The 21285-nt window shown below is 30.9% G+C and overlaps 2 protein-coding genes across 3 annotated transcripts; both read left to right on the forward strand.

The window, feature by feature from the left end:
* The first annotated feature begins 576 nt into the window (after positions 1–576).
* On the forward strand, positions 577–1835 carry LOC103315349. 2 transcript variants are annotated; one of them, XR_004344479.1, is made up of 5 exons: positions 577–815; positions 878–1058; positions 1219–1349; positions 1475–1584; positions 1657–1833. XR_004344479.1 is itself a non-coding variant. In XM_031923001.2 (5 exons), the coding sequence occupies exons 1-5, from the start codon at positions 615–617 to the stop codon at positions 1687–1689; spliced, it is 708 nt and encodes a 235-aa protein (XP_031778861.2). In that variant the 5' UTR covers positions 589–614; the 3' UTR covers positions 1690–1835. The 2 variants fall into 2 exon arrangements, 1 of the variants encoding a protein (XP_031778861.2); XM_031923001.2 differs by having other exon boundaries at positions 589–815; positions 1167–1349; positions 1657–1835.
* A 624-nt stretch (positions 1836–2459) lies between these two features.
* On the forward strand, positions 2460–16534 carry LOC103316691. Its single transcript, XM_031923010.2, has 3 exons — positions 2460–2751; positions 15597–15942; positions 16011–16534. The coding sequence occupies exons 2-3, from the start codon at positions 15702–15704 to the stop codon at positions 16127–16129; spliced, it is 360 nt and encodes a 119-aa protein (XP_031778870.1). The 5' UTR covers positions 2460–2751; positions 15597–15701; the 3' UTR covers positions 16130–16534.
* Positions 16535–21285: the final 4751 nt, after the last annotated feature.

Raw genomic sequence — 21285 nt, forward strand, 5'->3', positions numbered from 1 at the left:
ATTTTTTTGACGAAAATTTATGCTTCGAAATTTGTAATTTAGGTTACTATTGAACGTTAATTTATTATTTATGAATATTGATTCATTTAGTCAATTATATATATAGCATTATACGTTATTTGTTTTTTATCCAACCTCATTTACACAAAGTTTGAGTAATCTTTTATGAGTTTTGTAAAAGTTTATATTTTTGAAATTTTACTATTTTTATATTTTTAAATAAAAGTTTAGTATAACGTTATAGTGTAAAATTTTAATATTAGCGCCAAAATGTCGAAGAGAAAAAGTGTAACTTTAAATCAAGAAAAAAGTACTGAATCAAGAAAAAAAATAATATACCTTTTACCTCAACAGAATGTTTTAATACAAAATTCAAAATTGGAGATAAATCTGCGTAAGAAACATACTTATACTTTCATTTATGTTAATCTTTTTGGTTTCATTTTAAATCAATTTTTATAACACGACTATACGAATCAATCATATAATGTGACTATATGAATCAATTTCTTAATCAAGCTTCTATTAATATTTGTATACATTGCTATGTACACGAAAATAAAATAAGAAATTATATTATATGTCATATTTTTCTCTATTATCTAATAATTATTATGATCTTTACTTTATTCTTCAGAACTTTGGTTGCTTACATTGAAGAAATTTCTAATACTGAAACTTACATCAATAAATTAAAAAATGTCGAGTTTGAAATTAAAAAATGTATATTGAATAATAATGATGGGACAAAAATACAATGTAATATGTACAATGAAATTATTGGTCTTTTTGCTGCAAAATTAAATTTGAATGAGGTAAATATTTAATTTTGTTTCATATAGAATACAGTGAATAATAATATTTGTTTATATTACAGAAAGTATTAATTCGTAATGCATCAATAGTCGAAGCTAAAAATTACACCAAGGGTAATTTACCTTTTGAAATTAATATCCAAAAGTTTTCCACCATTGACTCTTTAGGAGAATTTCAATGGAGAAATTCGAAAATTGATAACATTGATTTTAATGAAATTCCCCATAAAAATGGTTACGTTAGTAAGTAATTAAACAAATATTTAATATGCATTTTATCAAAATTTGGTATTCATTTCTTTCATAAATTATTTAACATTTCATAACTTATCTAATACATATTTTTTATAGAACTCATTGGATACATATATAATGAATTTGTCGTACGCAATGAAAAAAAAAGTCACGAGTATTTTGGATCAATAACAGATAAAAAACATAAGTTAGATATATTATTAATCACATCTACAGAGGAAAATCTAAATATTGAACTGGGTTACAAAATTGAAGTTACAGGAGATTTACAAAAAAATGGTATATATATATATATATATATATATATATATATATATATATATATTACGTATAAATATTTTAATCATTATATATTAATTTTGGAATAATATGTTTTTAATTTTTGTCATGGTTTTCATTTTTAGGAAATAGTTTTTTATTAAAAGTTAATAACTTAGAACAAATAAAAGTTATTAGCAATACTCCATTGGATCTTGTTGAACTTTTGCAAGGATCAGAAATATTTATCAGTGAGGTATATCATAAAAAACAAAAAATATCATAACATTAAATATGAAATAACATTTTTAAATAATTTTTTTTCTAGAATAGCAATCAAGATGAATCATCAACGGATTAAGAAAAAAACATTTTGTACACATTTGTAAATTTTTTCGTTTAAGTTTTTAATACATCAAGATTTTTCTTTAATAATCTTTTATATATTGTTTAAATTACCTGAAATAAAAAATTATTAAAATTACATAAAAATTTAACATCTAAATATTGACTTTGTATTTTATTATACCATCAAAATTTTATATAAAATTAATTAATTTTTGCATTAATACACAGCAAACTAGGAAAAAATTGATTCATATGGTTCTTCGATAAAAATTGATTCGTATAGTCGTAGTTATAACCTCGCACGACAGCAGTATGTTTTCTTTAAATTTTAACCAAAAACCTAGTTATACTAAAATTTGAACGGATTATTATTATAATGGATAGGAGTATGCGGTGGCATTCCAGATAGACGCTTTACGGGACAAGGAAACCCAAACATTATACAGCAAACTTTAGATATAAATTGATTCATATAGTCCTTCAATAAAAATGTATTCGTATAGTCGTAAGTTTCTTTAATATTATTCTTTATATTCTTAAATTATCTAAAATAAAAAGGTGTTAAAATCGCATAATAATTTAATTTCTAAATATTGACTTTGTATTTTATTATATCATCAAACTTTTCTATAAAAATTAATCAATTATTGACTACATAGAAATAACATTTCTTGGAGATTAACATATCTTTTTCTTTTTTTATATAAACATCTATTTATACGTTTATTGATTTCAAATGAACTTTTTTAGAACAAAAGATTTATTCATATAGTTTACGTATACAGTTACCTGTTTCTTATTTGTTTATTATCAACTAATTTCATTTCGATCAATCCTCATAACAGTTCACAGTCTCACGATAAACCAACCGTTATTCTTTACTTGAATACAAGTTATTAAATATTAATTAAACAGTGCCTAAAAGTTGGATCCTGTGAATAAATTGTGTTCACCAATTGATTTATATTAATCAAAGAAAAAAAAGATTATCCCGCTGCATCGATTTAGTTCATCAAATTATCATACAAACAGTATAAGAAAAGTTGGTGCAGTTTTGATATTGAGAGAATAAAAAGTAAGTAGGAAAGCTTAATTTATACAGGTACTTATGTAAAATACAAAATTTAATATAGAGACAATCATGTTTAAACAGAATCTGTTAAAAGTTTTAGTTAAAAACAATCAATTTATGTAGTCATTACAAACTTATATTGTAGCATCTAATATTTTTACTTTCAATTTTATCAACAAGTCAGCTTTGTTTTATTACAACATTAACTTTTATTCAACTTTATTTTTCATCCAAATATCCAGAATCAATTATAAGTTACCTAATATGTAACAAACTTAAGATTTAAAAAATTGATTCATATAGTCATTCGATAAAAATTGATTCGTATAGTCGTAGTCATAACCCCACATGACAGCACCGTATGTGTTTCCTTTGAATTTTAACCAAAAACCTTGTATTACTAAAATTTTAACAGATTGTTATCATAATGGAGGGGCAAAGTAGCATATCCATATAAAGCGCTTCACGGGACAAGGATACCCAAACATTATACAGCAAACTTTAGAAAAAATTGATTCATATGGTCTTTCGATAAAAATTGATTCGTATAGTCGTATTCACAAGCCCGCACGACAGCAATCATATATGTTTTCTTTAAATTTCAACCAAAAACCTTGTTTTACTAAAATTTATCAAAATTTGAACAGATTGTTATCATAATGGAGATATAGGGGCACAGTGGCATAGCATATAAAGCGCTTTACGGGACAAGGGAACCTAAAAAATTATACAGCAAACTTTAGAAAAAAAAGATTCATGTGGTCATTCGATAAAAATTGATTCGTATAGTCGTAGTCATAACCCCACATGACAGCACCGTATGTGTTTCCTTTGAATTTTAACCAAAAACCTTGTATTACTAAAATTTTAACAGATTGTTATCATAATGGAGGGGCAAAGTAGCATATCCATATAAAGCGCTTCACGGGACAAGGATACCCAAACATTATACAGCAAACTTTAGAAAAAATTGATTCATATGGTCTTTCGATAAAAATTGATTCGTATAGTCGTATTCACAAGCCCGCACGACAGCAATCATATATGTTTTCTTTAAATTTCAACCAAAAACCTTGTTTTACTAAAATTTATCAAAATTTGAACAGATTGTTATCATAATGGAGATATAGGGGCACAGTGGCATAGCATATAAAGCGCTTTACGGGACAAGGGAACCTAAAAAATTATACAGCAAACTTTAGAAAAAAAAGATTCATGTGGTCCTTTGATAAAAATTGATTCGTATAGTCGTAGTTATAACCCCACATGACAGCAATCGTATGTTTCCTTTGAATTTTAACCAAAAACCTAGTTGTACTAAAATTTGAACGGATTCTTATTATAATGGATATATAGGGGTACGCTGGCATTACAGATGCCACCGTACCCCTATATATGCCGCACTTTACGGGAAAAGGGAACCCAAAAAATTATACAGCAAACTTTAGGAAAAAATTGATTCATATAGTCCTTCGATAAAAATTGATTCGTATAGTCGTAGTCATAACCCCACATGACGGTAATCGTATGTTTCCTTTGAATTTTAACCACAATCCTTGTTTTACTAAAATTTGAACAGATTGTTACTATAATGGAGATATAGGAGTACGGTGTCATTCCATATAAAGCGCTTCACGGGACAAGGAAACCCAAACATTATACAGCGAACTTTAGAAAAAATTGATTGATGTGGTCTTTCGATAAAAATTGATATTTAACTTCACTGCAGGTACGTAACTTATTCGATTAATTTAATTATGTATAATACAAAAGTTACAGTAATAGGAGATGGTAATTGCTTATTCAGAACATTTTCTTTTTTCTTATATGGTAATCAATATTATCACATGTTTATTCGGTTCTTGATAGTTGCAAATATAGTAAGTAAATAGAATGATTATTATCATTTTATTTTAGGAAACGATTATTATAGAAACGTAACAAATCATCGCGATTATTTTAATTTAATGTTTCAAAATGGAATCTATGGCACCGCAATCGAAATTAGACGTTTTACAGAAATATTTAATGTTTTTGTAACAATTGTTTTTGATAACAATAATCAGAGTAATGATTTCGGAAATTCAGAAAGTAATTTGAAACTGACATTACTTTTCACAGGAAACGTTGATTCTGGTCATTATGACATATTAAATTATTGTAATCCAAATCTTGATAAAATATTAAAAGAAAATTCAAAACCATTATCAATAACAAAAAAAAGAAAAATTGATGACAATGATGACAGTTTTATTACTCAAAATAAAAAAATTAGAAAAATACCGAATAAAAATGAAATTTCTATAAGAGATGGTAATGGGTTGTTTAGGATTTTTTCAATTTTTGTATACAATAAAGAAAACTTACATAATAATATAAGATTATTAATAATTAAAAAAATTATTAATAATTGGAATCATTATCGTGATTTTGTTTTAGGAAATGATTACTATAACAATGTTATAAGCAGCGATACATACTTTGACTATATGTCACAATTCGGTATTTTAGGTACTATAATTGAAGTCCAAGGTTTCGTCGAATTGTTTGATATACATATTAGTATTACCATTGAAAATTCAAATTACATCATAAATTTTGGAAATACTTTGAGTAATTTAAACTTAACTTTATTGTTTACGGGTAATATTGATTCTGGTCAATACCATCTCATAAATTTTCAAAATCCTAATGTTAAAAAGAAACTAAAAAGTATTTCAGTTTTTTTCTAAAAAAAAAATAAAATACTGAATACATGTAAAGTAAATAACATAAATGATGATAATTTTTTTGTTGAATATTTAAGTTATGATGAAATGACGTATGAATGTAAATATTGTTTTGCTAAATATTGGAAAGAAGAAAAAGTAAAATCAAATTGTTGTCATAATGGGAAAGTGCATTTATGTCCTTTAAGCAAATATGATGATGAGTTAAAAGATGTTTTATTATATGATGATGATTTTAGAAAATTAATAAGATATTATAATAATCTTTTTGGTTTCGCATCTTTTCTGACTAACGAAATAGAACAAAAAGGACAATCTATTTACAATATTAAAATACAAGGCCAAATTTGTCATGTAACTCCCAGTACTTTAAAACCAGATGTTAATAAGGGACCTAAACATAGTCAATTATATATATATGATGATCAAACGGTTGTTGAACAGAGATTAAATGCATATAATAATACAAATTTAATCCAATCTCATATTGAAATTTTGACTAAGATTTTGAAAAAAAATCCTATAGCTAAAAATTATAAACACTTGCATCAAGTAGCTAACATTCAAAATCTTCCAAATTATAAAATGATTTTTTTACGTAAAGACGGACAAATAAAACATGTATATAACAAACCACTAACCGCTGAATGCGGTGCTATTATAGTTTCGGACTCAGGGTTACCAGAAAATTATGATCTTTGCGTATATCCTAAAGAATTACCAGAAAATCATTCACAAGAAACATATTTAAATAAATTATCGCAATTTATTGATCCAATGGTTTTCCCATTACTGTTTCCACTAGGTGATTTAGAATGGAGTACTAATTATTTTCAAAATTATCAGTCAAAGGAAAAAAAACAACTCACCCTTTTGCAATATTATTCTTACAGACTTGCATATCGACCAAACGAGAAAATTTTTAGTCCTTTATTGTATGCGGGAAGATTAACTCAACAATTTTTTATACATTCTTACGTGATGATAGAACATAATCGCTTGAATTATTTGAGAAGTAATCAAAACAAATTAAGGATCGAATGTTATCAAGGCTTATTAGATGCAGTAGTTAATAGTGCTTCAAATATTTCTGATAATTTTGGAACAAAAGAAAAAATTGGAAATCTGTTTATACTACCATCAACATATATTGGAGGTCCTCGATATATGCAACAACATTATCAAGATGCAATGGCTATTATAAGAAAATGTGGTAGACCAGATTTATTCATAACTGTAACATGCAATCCAAAATGGAAAGAATTAAAATTAATTTTAAAACGATTTCCAAAATATACAACTCCAAATGATATACCTCACATCACCGTTAGACTATTTCACACAAAATTACAATCAATAATGGATGATATAACACAAAAAAATATTTTTGGTAAAGTATTAGCTTATGTTTATACAGTTGAGTTTCAAAAAAGAGGTTTACCACATGCACACATTTGAATAACATTACATCCTGATAACAAAATAATCACATCTGAACATATTGATAAATATATATCTGCTGAAATAATTTCAAATAATGACAAACTTAAGAAATTAATTATCAAACATATGCTACACGGACCTCATAATAATAAAAGTCCATGTTTGAACAACAAAAAAAAAGAATGCACAAAAAAATTTCCAAAGCCTTTCGCTCATGTAACTACAATACAAAAAAATGGTTACCCACAATATAAAAGAATAAATAATACTTCTGATAATCATGTTTATAAAACTAAATATAATGAGAAAATTCCAATATATATATATATATCTACCTATATTATATAGACGTTTTGGACATACTCCCCCCCGCAGCCCCCCCGCAGCCCCCCCGCAGCCCCCCCCCGCAGCCCCCCCGCACAGCCCCCCGCAAAATAAGGGAAAATTCTTCCATTTTTCATGTGATTTGAATAATCTGAAAAGCCCCCCCGCAGCCCCCCCGCAGCCCCCCCGCACATTTTAGCAGCTTTTTCTTAAATATAATTTACTACTATAAAGAAAAACAAACCACCGTTAAAATATATCAGGTATAGTACTGCATTAAGATGTTGTATCAGCCTCGGGAAAATTCCACATTCTTCGTAGTAACTCTTCCAAGCCCCCATTACAAGCTCATAGCATAGTAGTATCTAAATTATATATAAGAGTAGAGATAAACCAATAGAGAGATAACTTAATAGTATATTATCTAGTAAATAAATAGTAGTACATTAGTTGTAACATTTAGAAACTTTTTTCAAGTAAAAGTGTCTGTAGGAAGGAGGATGGTATGAGGAGGAGTCTTAGGGGAGGAGGATTGGTATCTAAGACTCCCGTGGTTATATGGCTCATGGCGATGATTCCACGGTTTTTTTTAGATTATTGTATAAAAATTCTAATTGATAAAAATGAATCAATAATAATCATTTTGTTTACAAATGCATGAAGTTTAGAACATAATTCATTTTTGCCAATAACCATAATTTTATATAATTTGATCATGTCATGAAATTATATGAAATTATTGGTAATTTTTATACAATAAAATAAAAAAAAACAAAAAAAAATCAACGCGCCTAAAGTACATTGTATTATGACTAATAAAATGTACTTTTGACAGTACCCCTTGGGTGGTGTGGAAAACTGTCTCTTTATTCTGTCTCTCTAGTTCTGTCTGACTACTCATATTACCTGAAAATTCATCGAGGTCTTTGATCTCGCTTATCTTGTCCATTTTGTTGTTTATTCAATCAGTGAATCATCTATAATGATTATACTTTCTGATGGTTCTTTGAGTTCTTTGAACTCAATTATTCCCTAACTTATTTACACGTTATTAATAATTAACTTTAATCTTATAACTTAAATAAAATTAGAGGTAGATCTTCAATATCTGATTCTCTTGGAACTGATACTTCTTACCTTAACCTAAACCTTAATTCTATTTAATATTATCCAATTTAAATCTATTTAATCATAATATGTTATAAATTTGTATTTAATTGGACTGTTAATGCGGCCTTATTTTACTACGCAATAGCGTTGTGAAAGTATGACGGTCTCAAGCCCGATAACGCAGAGAGCAGTCATGTTATTTGGTGGGGGGGGGCCAGGCGGGGGGGGGGGCGATGGGGGGCGGTGGGGGGTGGTTGGGGTGGTGGTGGGGGGGTATTTTGAGATTTTCGAAAATAACAGAAAAATGAAAGAATTTTACGTGTTTTGGTGGGGGGGCCAAGGTGGAGGTAGTGGGGGGGTGGAGGGGGGGAGTCTTGCCAAAATGACTATATAATATAGGAAGATATATATATATATATTAGCTTAATAATATATATATATATATTGTGAGAGTATCGCTCTTTGAAAATTACAAAAGATGTTAAGATAACTCTATCTGTCTATACGAGCACAATTAATTTTGAAATAATAAGGTAAAATGCCCAGTACCGGGACAAAATTAAAATTCAGACCTATACTGGGACACAGAAAATGTACTATTATAGACAATGTTAGCATCAAAATACAAAGCGGTTTATTATTTTTAACAGCATGACTAATAATATAGTTAAAATTTGTACTAATTTTTAACAAAATTTAATATAAATGAATAATTTGAAATGTTCCCATATATCCCATAAGAGCGTCTAAAATTGTTGTCCCTCTAGTTTCATTTTGAAAATCACTTCCTTACAATAATATTAAATTAAATCATTCTATATACATTAGTAATGGTATTATACAATAGTTTTTGCATTAATAAACAACTATCTTAATAGAATTATTGTAAAAAAAAAAATTATTTAATTTGAAATTAGTTGTATCCTTCCGTTATCGCGGTAATTAGACGAGCGAGACTCCCGCATCCATCTTTTCATATAGGCCGGTGTACATGATCGTAATACCTAAACGCGTGCTGCGCCAAAGTTATTTTTACATTTTACAACTACAAATAATTACAAAAAGGCAATTTAATGAAATTTATATATTCAAGTATAAAAGTGAGATTAAAATTTGTAAGAAGATATCATCTTGAAAGAAGCTTTTCTGAATTATGTAAACTTAACCTCAATTGCTCCAATTTGAGGTTAAAAAATGGGCAATAGAAAGGATTTGAGGGAGAATTCTAAAAAGAAAACAAGAGAGAGATAAAAAAAGGACAAGAAAAGTAGTGCAAAAAGTTCTTCTAAAAAAAAGAACTGAAAAAAATTATAGTTTAGAAGCATTACAAGCTGCTTTCAATGCGATGGGCGAAGGTCAAACTTACCGCCAAGCAGCTGCAAATTTTGGAGTTCCTAAGAGTACACTTTTTTTAAGTCAAAGTCTTTAGTACCACTTGAGTGTAAGAAGGGCCCAAGTACAGTGTTGAGTGCAGAAGATGAGACAGACATTGTATCGTGGATAGTTTTTAGTGTAGATAACGGTCACCCAGTTACCAAATCAAGACTTCTTGATTGCGTACAGAAGTACGCAACAGAAAAGAAAATTCAAACTCCGTTCAAGAAACGTCACCCCAATCTCAGTAACAGGATTGCACAGAATGTAACTAGCACAAGAGCATCCGTCACTGAACAAGATCTTCGAAATTGGTTTACAAGGATAGGACAGTATCTAGAAGAAAAAAATTTATTGAACATTGAGCCGCACAGGTTTTTTAATGCAGATGAATCTGCATTTATGTTCGTCCCCAAGGACAACAAAGTTTTAACTGAAAAAGGAGTTAGAGCTCCTTACAAATTGTATCCAGTAACGAGAAAGCCACCTTAACAGTATTGTTCACCATAGCTGCTTCTGGAGTCATGCCACCTCCTATGATTTTATTCAACTTGAAAACGTCTCCAAAGAAGAGTGTTTTAGATAAGATACCTAAAGGCTGGGGAGTCCGCAACACAGAACGTGGTTGGATGACAGCTGAGAGTTTTTACAGCTATATTACTAATGTTTTCAACAAGTGGCTAAAAGAAAACAATTATATTTTTCCTGTGATTTTGTATGTAGATGGACATAGTTCACACATATCACTACCTCTACTTAAGTTTTGCAAGGACCATCTGATCGAACTGATAATATTGTATCCAAATGCGACACACATTATCCAGCCATTAGATGTTGCTATCTTTCATCCATTAAAAGAGTCGTATAAGAAGGTCTTGCGCCAATGGAGAATAGATAACAACATAATTGATTTCAAAAAACAAATGTTTGCACCGGTCTTAAAAATGGCTTTGGAAGCACGTGATTTTACTCAAGCAGCAATTAATGGTTTTAGAACTTGCGGATTATACCCTTTCTGTGCTAATGCAGTTAACTATAACATTTTAAGTAAAAAAAACAAAAGAAAAGATGTTACAGATAAATCAAATTCAACAAACAATTCAGTTCAAGAAAGTGAACGTACAAATGAAGATTTTTTAAGAATGTTTGAAAGAGATCTCATTTCTTCAGATATATTGGCATCTTTTAAGCAAGCAGAAACAGATGGTGTATGGAATGGTGATGTGGCATACGTCGCATTGTTTCAATATTGGCTAAAATTAAGAACAAGTTGTAATTGTGAGTAATCTTATTACGTAAATAATGTTGCTTCTTTTCACATTCATATTTTTAACAGTTATAATTGTTTGTTTTTAGTACCTGATACAGAAATTACTGCTACAATATCTAATGAATCTTCAGCAACTGATGGATCATCACCAGCTGATCATGAGATGTCAGAAAATATTGCCGTTGATATGATTGAAGATCATATGCTGGATAATGTATGGAACAGTCAAGTCATCGATATCACTACTGAATCAGTTGAAGGACAGATGCCAGATGCTAGTTCGACTGAAAGTACAGTAGCTAATATCTCATCTGAAATAGTCGATGAAGCCATGCAAGACACTTCTGTGCATTTGAACGAAGAAGTAAACTTATCTGTTGAGCCAGTGACTTATTCTGTAATTCCGAACATTGCACAAAACCTTCAAAATGTTTTGCCAGTACCAGCAGGTGAAATTGAATTGCATGACGAGCATGAGAACCGTATACAAGCTACAGTCATAACGAATAACTCCTTTTCAACGGAGAAGCCAAGTAACTCCTTTTTAGTGGACAATCATGATGTTCCGGGGGAAAGAATTGAAGATGAATTGAACAATGAACAAGAAGAATTTGACAGTACCTATGGGACAGAAAATTTTAATGATCAGAATGATTGTACGAATACAGTCATTGATGACAGCACAGCAAATATGGACAATATTGAAGATTTTGTATTGCGTGAACGCAATTCGATAAGTAGACCAAATAATGATGACAGTAACAGCAATATAAGCTGCAATGAGAACTCTAATTCAAGTAAGAATTTATACAAATTTATAATACATGATTCTTAGTTTAAAATCTGATTTCACTACATTTTTTTTCAATTTCTGTTTTAGGTGAAGGTAATAATGAACTGCAGGCAACATCAAAGTTGTAAGAATGTTTCCCTTTGCCTGCATTCACTAAAAGAAAGAGAAAACATTCTCTAAACAATTCTACAACCGTGGCTGTAGTCGATGAACTGCTAAATGTGTTGCAACAAAAAGAAGTTGAAAAGAAGGAAAGGAAGCAACAAATGTTGTTAAATAAAAGAGAAAGAGAAAGAGCAAAGATAATAAGAGAAAGAGAAACTGCAATTGTAAAGCAGTATAATGAAAATAAAAAGAAGAAACTGCTAAAGAAAAAAGAGTTAAAATCACAGATACAGAATTTGAAATATCTGTGAAATCAGAGAATAGTAAGGAGAATGTTGCAGCTTTAAATGATCAGTTGCAAAAATTGAATGTTGAATTATCCCAGTTGGAGAATTCAATAATTAAAGAAGAAGTCTCATTTCTACGAACCAAAGTAAAAATCAAAGAAGAAAAAATTGATATAACTGTATAAAAAAAGTCTAATTTTAGATATTTAGATAGCAACTTATGCGTTTTGATCTCATTTGGATCTCATTACTTTAGGAAAAATAACAATAAAAGCGAATAAAAAATTGAATAATAGAGTTTATTTAATTTAATACCTATTTATTATTAACTGTTCTTATAACTGTTCCTTTATTTATAACTGTTCTTATAAATGTACTTATTATAATCGCGTGATACTTAAAGTATAGTCTAAGTACTAGGTTCATCTTTGTCCATGTATTGCAACATAGTCCAACTTTAGGTTTCTATACTGTCTAACTACTACGCCTCCCGGAAATAGTTGTCCTACTACCCCGGTATAATTGCATGCATTAAAACCGAATTTTTTAATTGAAAAAAGGCTCATATAAAAAAAACTTTTGGTGCGTATTGTTAGGAAATTCTCTAAGCTACACGCTGGTATTAAAGATTTTTTCATAATTTTATTTATATTTACACGATTGACGATTTTCTAAAAAGTCTGTAAAATCTGTCCCGATACTGGGCATTTTACCTTAGGCTATGACACTGTTCATTCTCAAAAGTTGAGATCTCTGAACAGGCATGCCTTTCAAACTCTTGACTCGACAAGGCAACAGGCGTCTAAGGAAGCCGCCAGATCCTTACTGAGAAGTCCAATCTGACGGTGGGACGAAACGCCGAGATTTTTATTTTATTTTGCTCGTATAAACCAATAGAGTCATTTTAACATCTTTTGTAATTTTAAACAAGCGATAGTCTCACAATATATATCTTCCCATATTATATAGATGGCGAAGTTTTTAAATAATAATTTAAGAAAAACAAAAAAATATCAACGTGCCTGAAACACATTGTATATCCATATTATAATGTGCTTCTGACAGTACCTCTTGGGTGGTGTGGAAATCTGTCGTTATTATCTTCTCAATTTAAACTTGAACCCATCGTTATACCATTTTTTCAATAAAGGAAATTTTGTCGATCTTCTTAATTTGATTATAACACATCATTATACCATTATTAAAAAAATGGAACTTTTGAAATCTTTTTGACTAAGTTTTATAATAATCATTTTAATATTAATAAAATTGATTTAAGAGGGGCCAATGGAGGGGCCAGCGGAGGGGGGCGGAGGGGCAAAGAGCTCCAAAAATAACGTAAATTTTTAAACGATTTCACGTGAAAATGCGGAGGGGCTACGGAGGGGGTGCGGAGGGGTGTGGAGGGTCGCGGAGGGGTTATTGACATAAATTTATACATGCATCTATATAATATAGGAAGATATATATATATATATATATATATATAAGGCATTCTACAAGAAGTCGGACACTTTACGGTCGAAAAATCGAGCTCTTGTAATTTTGAGGGCACACTGACCAGACCAAGTTTTCACATGCGCTTGGACATACAATATGTAAAAAACATGGGTGCCACCTCCAAACCTTATGCCAACAAAAAGTTACGGGCCAATTACAAATTACCAAAAAATAGCCTTTATTGCTCCTTGGGTAATTATTTACCTGGCCGCGTAATCGTTATTTTTTCCGGCATTAATGAACATCGAAGCTCGAGATCTCTAATTAAAAAAAAATCGTTGTAAACGACCGTCTCTATCGAAAGTTGCAAGCAATTTAAAATAGGGTAAAAATCGTCGACGCGAGCGAGACATTGGAAACACTGAACTACTATAGTGATAGACCGTTGGAAAAGGTAAGTATCACAGAAGATGTATGCAAAAATTTAACGCAGGACTTTTATGAATGTGCGAATCACACAACGCAAGACCTTCATTCACCTGGGACTCAGTCAACGCAGAAGCCTAATAAAGCTGGAAATTGCACTACGCAGGAGTTAGAGGTACGTGCTATTCAACCAACGCTGCAGCTGAATACATCTATCAACCACACATCGCAGAAGGTTGATGCGTCTATCAGCCGCTCAACGCAGCAGTTTGATGATTTTACTGATGATACATTGCAGAAGCTAAATGCATTGCAAAAGAGTAAGTCGAAAAACGTAGTAGTAACTGATGAAGCGATGGAACGCATGGTTGACAAGGATGCCTTCGATCAAAATAGCGAGAACTGTGATAAGAGAATATGTAATACAGATTTTTCTGTAAAAACCGATAAAAGCAATGGAACTATAATAAGTTGCAAAATAGTGGATTGCGATTATTTATTTACACTCATTGCCAAAAATCAATGTGGATTGAATAGTCAAATTTTCTTTCGTTGTAAAGAATGCAATTATCGTGACTGCATTTTTACCAATCGAACAGGTGAAGGAGTAATGGATAAAGACAACTAGACAACTTCTAGTTTGAAAAATTGAAGTAACCCATGGTAGCGAAATAAATATAACTCGGAGCGAAAAACTTAGATTTGGTTTTTATTTAATGACTTGAGTTGAGAGGGTGAGAGAGACTAGATTTGTCTCGATCTCGGCAGACGGTGGAATGAATAGCCGAATGGCTACCTGTACAGAAGGTACCTGTGTAGGCCCAACTATACTATAGATGATATAGATCGCTACTAGAAGAGCGCGAATATTCAAATTGCAATAAATAGTTAATTGACACTATGTAATACAACAAAAATCTAGTCCTCTTTTCTCATAATCTTTGTTAATCTTTGAGTAGATAGATACTTACTCCGTGCGTTCGGCTCTCTGCAACTGCGATTCGTTTCGTAAACGGCAGTGACGCCTTTCTCACCCTTTTACTATTAGAATTGCACATAATTAATATGTTCTAAAGACATTCGCAGCATAGTATATTATATTGCATTCATTGCTGAAAGGTAACCTTAATATAACCTACTATATCATAACATGTCTTGTATTGTTGTGCTTAAAAAGATGAAAATCGCACATGACCAAAATTTTAAGAAATCATCGCAAATTAATTTTTGATCATAATTATTTTGCTAAAAGAAAATTTTTTGAAGCAAAATATTATGATCATTAGAAAGTTCTCATTAAAATCTTTAAGATACATTACCCAAACATAAGCATCTAAGACATATCAGACAAGAAATCATTGGAGATAATAAAACGCATTGAGGTTATTTAGCAAATTCAAAGTATAATAGGGTCGCGCCGCTCCCGACAGCACAGTGTATAAAAACTTATACTTGCCATCGGGGTGCTACCGCGCCCCTTGATAATTTTTGGTTGTATACAGTATTTATTTTATTTTTAATTATTGTTCTACTTTTATATTTTATAGAGAGTGAAGTAGAAATGTCTGATGGCACTCTAACTGGGACTTCCACAACCGGAGAATCACAAGAACTTGATTTTGAAATACTAGAAGTTCCTGTCGAATCTCCCAATGTCACTGCAACTGAACCTTTCACAGCTGAAGGACCAGAAGAACCCTTTGCATCGGAGAGATCGACAGAAGAAAATGAACAAATGTCACATATCTGAGGTTGATCTGACGGATGAATCAGGAAATCATGTGACAGCTGCTATTATAGCAGTCATTCCTGATGACAGGAGCAACACAGATGGCTTAGCCTCAGTTGATCTAACATCTCTACAAGATCAAACACATTGTTTTCATGCATCAGGTAAGAGTTTATTTATAATATCATTTATGTGGATAATAATATATGTACTTATTGACATTCTCTTTTAGATGGAAGTGAAATTTCAATGGATACGATTGAAAACCGAAATTCAGTTAATGATGAATTAGCTGAAACAGACGACAGTACTATACTCAACAATAGCACTCAAAAAGTTGATTCAATTTGAATTCAACTATTTTCAATACCACTACAGCTAATAGTGTTTATAAAAAGGAGAAAAGAAGCAACTCTAAAAACAGCACTAATATTGCTTTATTTCAAGACCTATTGGACGCTTTACAAAAGAAAGAAGCCGAAAAAGAAGAAAAGAAGCAACAAATATTATTAAATAAAAAAGGAAGAGAAAAAGCCAGGGTTCTGAAAGTGAAAGAATTAAAAAAATAAAACTCGAGATTCAGTCATTGAAAAAATTAATGAAATTGAAAGAGCACAAAGAAAATGAGGCTGAATTCATGGAGCAGCTGAAGAAATTAAGTAGTCAATTAAATGAAATCAAGAATTATAATATTGCTCAAGATATGCAATTGTTACAGACAAAAATGAAAATAAAACAAAAGAAACTGTAAAAGAAGTATTTTGTTTTTAACTTAAAAACATCGAAATTTTGTGATGGAATCCGAAAATTATTACAATTGTGGCATTTTCTTGGGCAAATATCCAAGTACTGGGCATTTACGTCGGGTGCAGAGCTGCGCCGAACCAATCAGAACGCTAGCCGGTGTTGTTGTAAGGGCACTCTAGTCGTACCTTCGCGATTACATAAATAAAAGTGCCCTCAAGAATAAAATTAACAGTATCAATCATGAAGCAGCAACAACAGCTAGTATTTCCAGCGGGACCTGCATCTTCGAAAAGAAAATATATTCTCAATAAAGGAGAAAACATTTATGGAGGTCTTTTTCAGTTCAAGGCAGTACTTCCCAGTTCATAGAGCTTGGGAAATCAATGTTTGGCTTCATTCACAAACTGGTTAGCATATTACAACCTTAATACGCGATTAGGAATCTCGAGACTAAAGTAATCGAACTTTCTCCTGATGTTTCCTTTGATCTTTTCTTGACTTTCTAAGTATTAGCTTGTGAAGCTGGGCTGGAATCTTCTGCGATAGACATTGCAGGATGAGAGATTTGAGTAGCAGGTACCTATTTTTTGCTGTAAGTAATAGCTTGTAAAGCTATTCTAGAAGCTTCTGCGATAGACATTGCAGGAGAAGAGATTTGAGTAGCAGGTACGTATTTTCTGCTGTGAGTAATTGTTTAAAGAACTGGTCTGGGGTCTTCTGCGATGGCCATTGTAGGGGAAGAAATTTGAGTAGCAGGTATGTAATTTCTATTATGAGTGATTGATTTTGAAGGTAGTCTCGAATTTCCTTAATTAGACATTTGGGAATACACTACAGTTGCAAGAATATCTTTTCTATTGCTATTTATTCCTGATAGAGCTGCTTTCGAATATTAATTATTTTTAGAGTACTATTGACATGAATAAGTTGGTGAGATGATTTTAGATGATCGACAATTGTCCTTGGCAAACACCTGTGAAGCACCAAATTGAGTAGCAGGAACATTTCCATCGTTCGAAACATCTTTGGTAGGAGCTGCTTGTTAAGCAGATGTTCCAGTTTGATCAGAATTGGTTTTTGCATCAGGCCGTGATAGAACATGAAATATATGCTCTTCTAGAACATCAATCGGCCAGTCTTCTTCATCCAATGTATCAAAATTTTCTGCCTGTTCAAATGGTGCATTATCAAAAACAATATCATTGTTGTTTTCATCTGCATTAACATTAAAGTATCGGTGTCGCACCATAAAGTCATCATCAGGTTCGACATTGTTGGCATCTACTTGACTACAATGAACAATTTAAGGCCTCAAGTAGCAGCATATTTGTAAAACTTTTCTCTCTATTGGAGAAAGTTTCTTATTACTCATCTGTTTTTTGTGATCTTTAACGTATCAAATACCTCCATCTTGCAGATAAATCTTCAGTTGAAACTATAAAATGCACAAAAAATTTGTAACAACTAATAATGATGACGAATAGTCGTCTATTACTTTTGCTTCCTTCCTAAGGAAGCCTTGTAATAGTAATTTTTGGAGTTTGTGTACATGTAGGAAGTGTGTTTTGATATATTTTTAGTCGAAAAATAATGTTTTTAGAAAATGTCCGTACGATGTCCGCACGTGTGTGTGTGTGTCTGTGTGTGTGTTCGTTCGTTCGTTTGTTCGTATATGCCAGAGTCTCAGCTTCTACTCAGTAGATTTTAACCCACTAAGTCTTATTTTCTTTGTTTTTACTAGTAAATGGTCCGTTTTTACATTTTGTGGACGCGTTTTTTTCTATGGTTTTGAGATTTCGGTTTTTTTAATAAACTTATTGCAAAAGTTAATAAAAGTGAATTGCTTAATATGTGCCTGAAAGAGAATAAAATTACCTATATTTTTACCGCCGAAAATTGATACTATCATTCGTCGTTCTTTTGTTATACTCCATGAAGCGCAATTTTTGAAAATCGTTTTAAGTCAAAAACTAAATGTCGAACCTTTCTAAAAAAAAACATGATTATTGAAGGTTATTAGCATGATTATTGAAAGTCATTCCATGAGGCAGATCCTGAGAAAAACATAAAAAACTGAAAAAACTCGTTCTTCTACGTGACGCGATAACTGGAGTAAAAAGGCAATAATCAAGTTCAAATTTTAGATTTAGTTAGCATTATATAGTACCTTGGTCTCTTTCTTTGGGCTGTTTATGAAACCAGTTAGTTTCAAAGATATTAGGCTTTAAAATTTTGTTTCTTTCACCCTGTATACTCTATATAACTGAAAACTGCATCGCTTAGATCTCACCTTCCATTTGATGGATTTTAATCTATACCTAGGCTCTTTTTTTCTGTTTTTTTACCAATTCGTAAAAAACAAGATTTTCAGTTACCCATGTGCGATTTTTATGGCGATTTTTCGATTACTAGTGATTTTAGACATATTCCGCAAACTATTCTAACCATTATAACTCGGAAACTAAATATTGAACTTTTCTTAAAAAATCATGATTATTGAAGGTTATTATAACTATACAGAATACTTTAATTCCAAGTCCTTTCATGAAGCAGATCCGGAGTCCTTCTGTTTGTTTCTCTTTAGCAATTGGCGCGCGTTATCGTGACAAATGTCAAAAAGTACAAAAACTTTAAAGAATTATATATGAAGTAAAAACAATTCTGATATTAAACCAATACATAATCTTGAAGGAAGCTACGTGCCAAGAATTGGTGGCGGTTTTTTCATCCATATGAAAGTTACCATTTATAAAAACTTTGTAAATTTCTTCAACATTAAAAAAAAATGTGTTTATTGACACTATTGAAAAAACAGCATCAAGAACCATGCATTGGCAATGATTATAATAAAATATTTTAAGAAAAATTATCGCAAGTTCCATTTCAATTTATTTCCAGATTACTTAGTAACTTATGTTATTTCTTGGCTAGTATGAAATAAATAGCCATCACAGAACATTCTAAACCAGTTTTAGAAGCAATCAATCAATCACTCACAAATAAAAATAAGCACCTTCTACTTGAATTTCTTTCTAAATGTCCATTGCAGACTCAGAGTCCAAACCAGCTACAAATCAGTTTATCAGATTAAACTAAAGCTCAAGCAACTTTTTATTATTATTATACCCTGGTAAAAAATTAAGCAGTGCAACTAGCCAGTGGATGCCAAAATTAGTAAGAATATGAGCAAAATCGATTACTTGTTTTGACTTTCATGTATAGACCTAACTGTATAATTATTTTGACGACATAGCCATAGGGTTCAAGGTGAATAACCAAACCAAGACGGTAAAGTAAAAACTGACATGGCAATCTGTTTATAAATAATTTAATAAGTCTCTACGCAAAAGGACAGACATCAAACTTCAATATCATGGATTTAGCATGATTATGAGAGATTTGGTCGTTGATAGTAACTAACTCACATACTGATGAGAGTGAAACATGTGCAAGTCACTTAGCAAACCTCATCATTACTGACTTTGAGCACATAAATGACACTTTTTACAGAGTAATTGCACTTGAACAGCACAGATCACACAAGTCAATCAGTACAGCATGCATGTACATACATACTTTCATATATGAGTGTATGCATGTGTAGGTTTAGGTTGCTACTCTTAACGCGCACCTTAAAAATTATATATATTCTTCAAAAAACATTCTAGATTAATTAATACGGTACACCAAGACTTTTTATCTAATTTAAATGCTAAAAATAATAACAGACGTCCAATTGTTACTATTCTGTTTTTCACTTCACTGGCAAGTTCTTGCGCCGTGAAGTACTTAAAAACCTGTCACAAACAGCACATTACTGGGCAGTCACTGCTTAAGGAACTGGCCACTCCGTTTCGAATTAGAAATAGACTGACTAAAAACTGCGTAACGTTTCTACCAGGGTATCTATTCATTTTTATATCATTTCATAATAATTTTGAATGTACTAAAAACAGTAACTTAAATAACTAAATACTTTTGAACAGTAGCAAATATTAAAAGTAAAAACATTTATTAAGTGACTAAAACTTACATCTGATTCTCCCATTGCCATATATGTACATAGTGGATCTCCCAATACAAAGAAAAAAAAAACCAAGATTTTCTTACATTTTTTCCATGAACTAGATAGCTACAATGAATAATTGTATTATACGGGACGTGAAAATATTATTTAATATAATTATATAGGTGTAACTCGGTTGCCATTGGTTTTCGAATACTTCTTTTTCTCAACAGTGGATCCAAAAGTTTATAGAGATGCTCGAATTGGTTCACAGTGATTCCTACAAACTGGCGGAATACCTCTTGGTTAAGTAATTTAAAATATGTGAATATAGTGTGGTAAGCTTCATACCTCTGTCTAATCTTTCTTGCGAATAGGGCTTCTCTCACCACTTTCTGATTTTCATAGTCTTTTATACTCTTTAATCATTGCTTCAAATGGCATGAACATTAGTAACCACCAATTAGCAAGATTTATTATATTTACGTCCATTTTTCGCTATTAGAAATTAAGATCAGTATAAAAATAAGATTCGATTTGTAATTTTTTTTTTTAATTTAAGGAGAATGATAAATTATAATGACACAACAACTTGCATTTTTCATTTAACAAAGAAATCCAGCATAATTATAATGTAGATACAGGATTCTTCAAAAATGTTTAATGTTTGTGTAAGAAATATACCAATGTCCAGCAAAAATGCATTTGCATATACTGATTTTTATATACTAATTAAGTACAACACCATAATATA

The sequence above is a fragment of the Nasonia vitripennis genome, chromosome 1 (genome assembly GCF_009193385.2).
Source record: "Nasonia vitripennis strain AsymCx chromosome 1, Nvit_psr_1.1, whole genome shotgun sequence".
NCBI lineage: Eukaryota > Metazoa > Arthropoda > Insecta > Hymenoptera > Pteromalidae > Nasonia > Nasonia vitripennis.

What these genes read in the sequence shown, in the direction of transcription:
- LOC103315349 (XM_031923001.2), top strand. Translation starts at nt 615, where the DNA reads ATGATCTTTACTTTATTCTTCAGAACTTTGGTTGCTTACATTGAAGAA. An exon ending in CCATAAAAATGGTTACGTTA is followed by an intron (nt 1,059 to 1,166) that starts GTAAGTAATTAA and finishes TATTTTTTATAG; the next exon opens with AACTCATTGGATACATATAT. An exon ending in CAGAAATATTTATCAGTGAG is followed by an intron (nt 1,585 to 1,656) that starts GTATATCATAAA and finishes TTTTTTTTCTAG; the next exon opens with AATAGCAATCAAGATGAATC.
- LOC103316691 (XM_031923010.2), top strand. Translation starts at nt 15,702, where the DNA reads ATGTCACTGCAACTGAACCTTTCACAGCTGAAGGACCAGAAGAACCCT. An exon ending in ACATTGTTTTCATGCATCAG is followed by an intron (nt 15,943 to 16,010) that starts GTAAGAGTTTAT and finishes ATTCTCTTTTAG; the next exon opens with ATGGAAGTGAAATTTCAATG.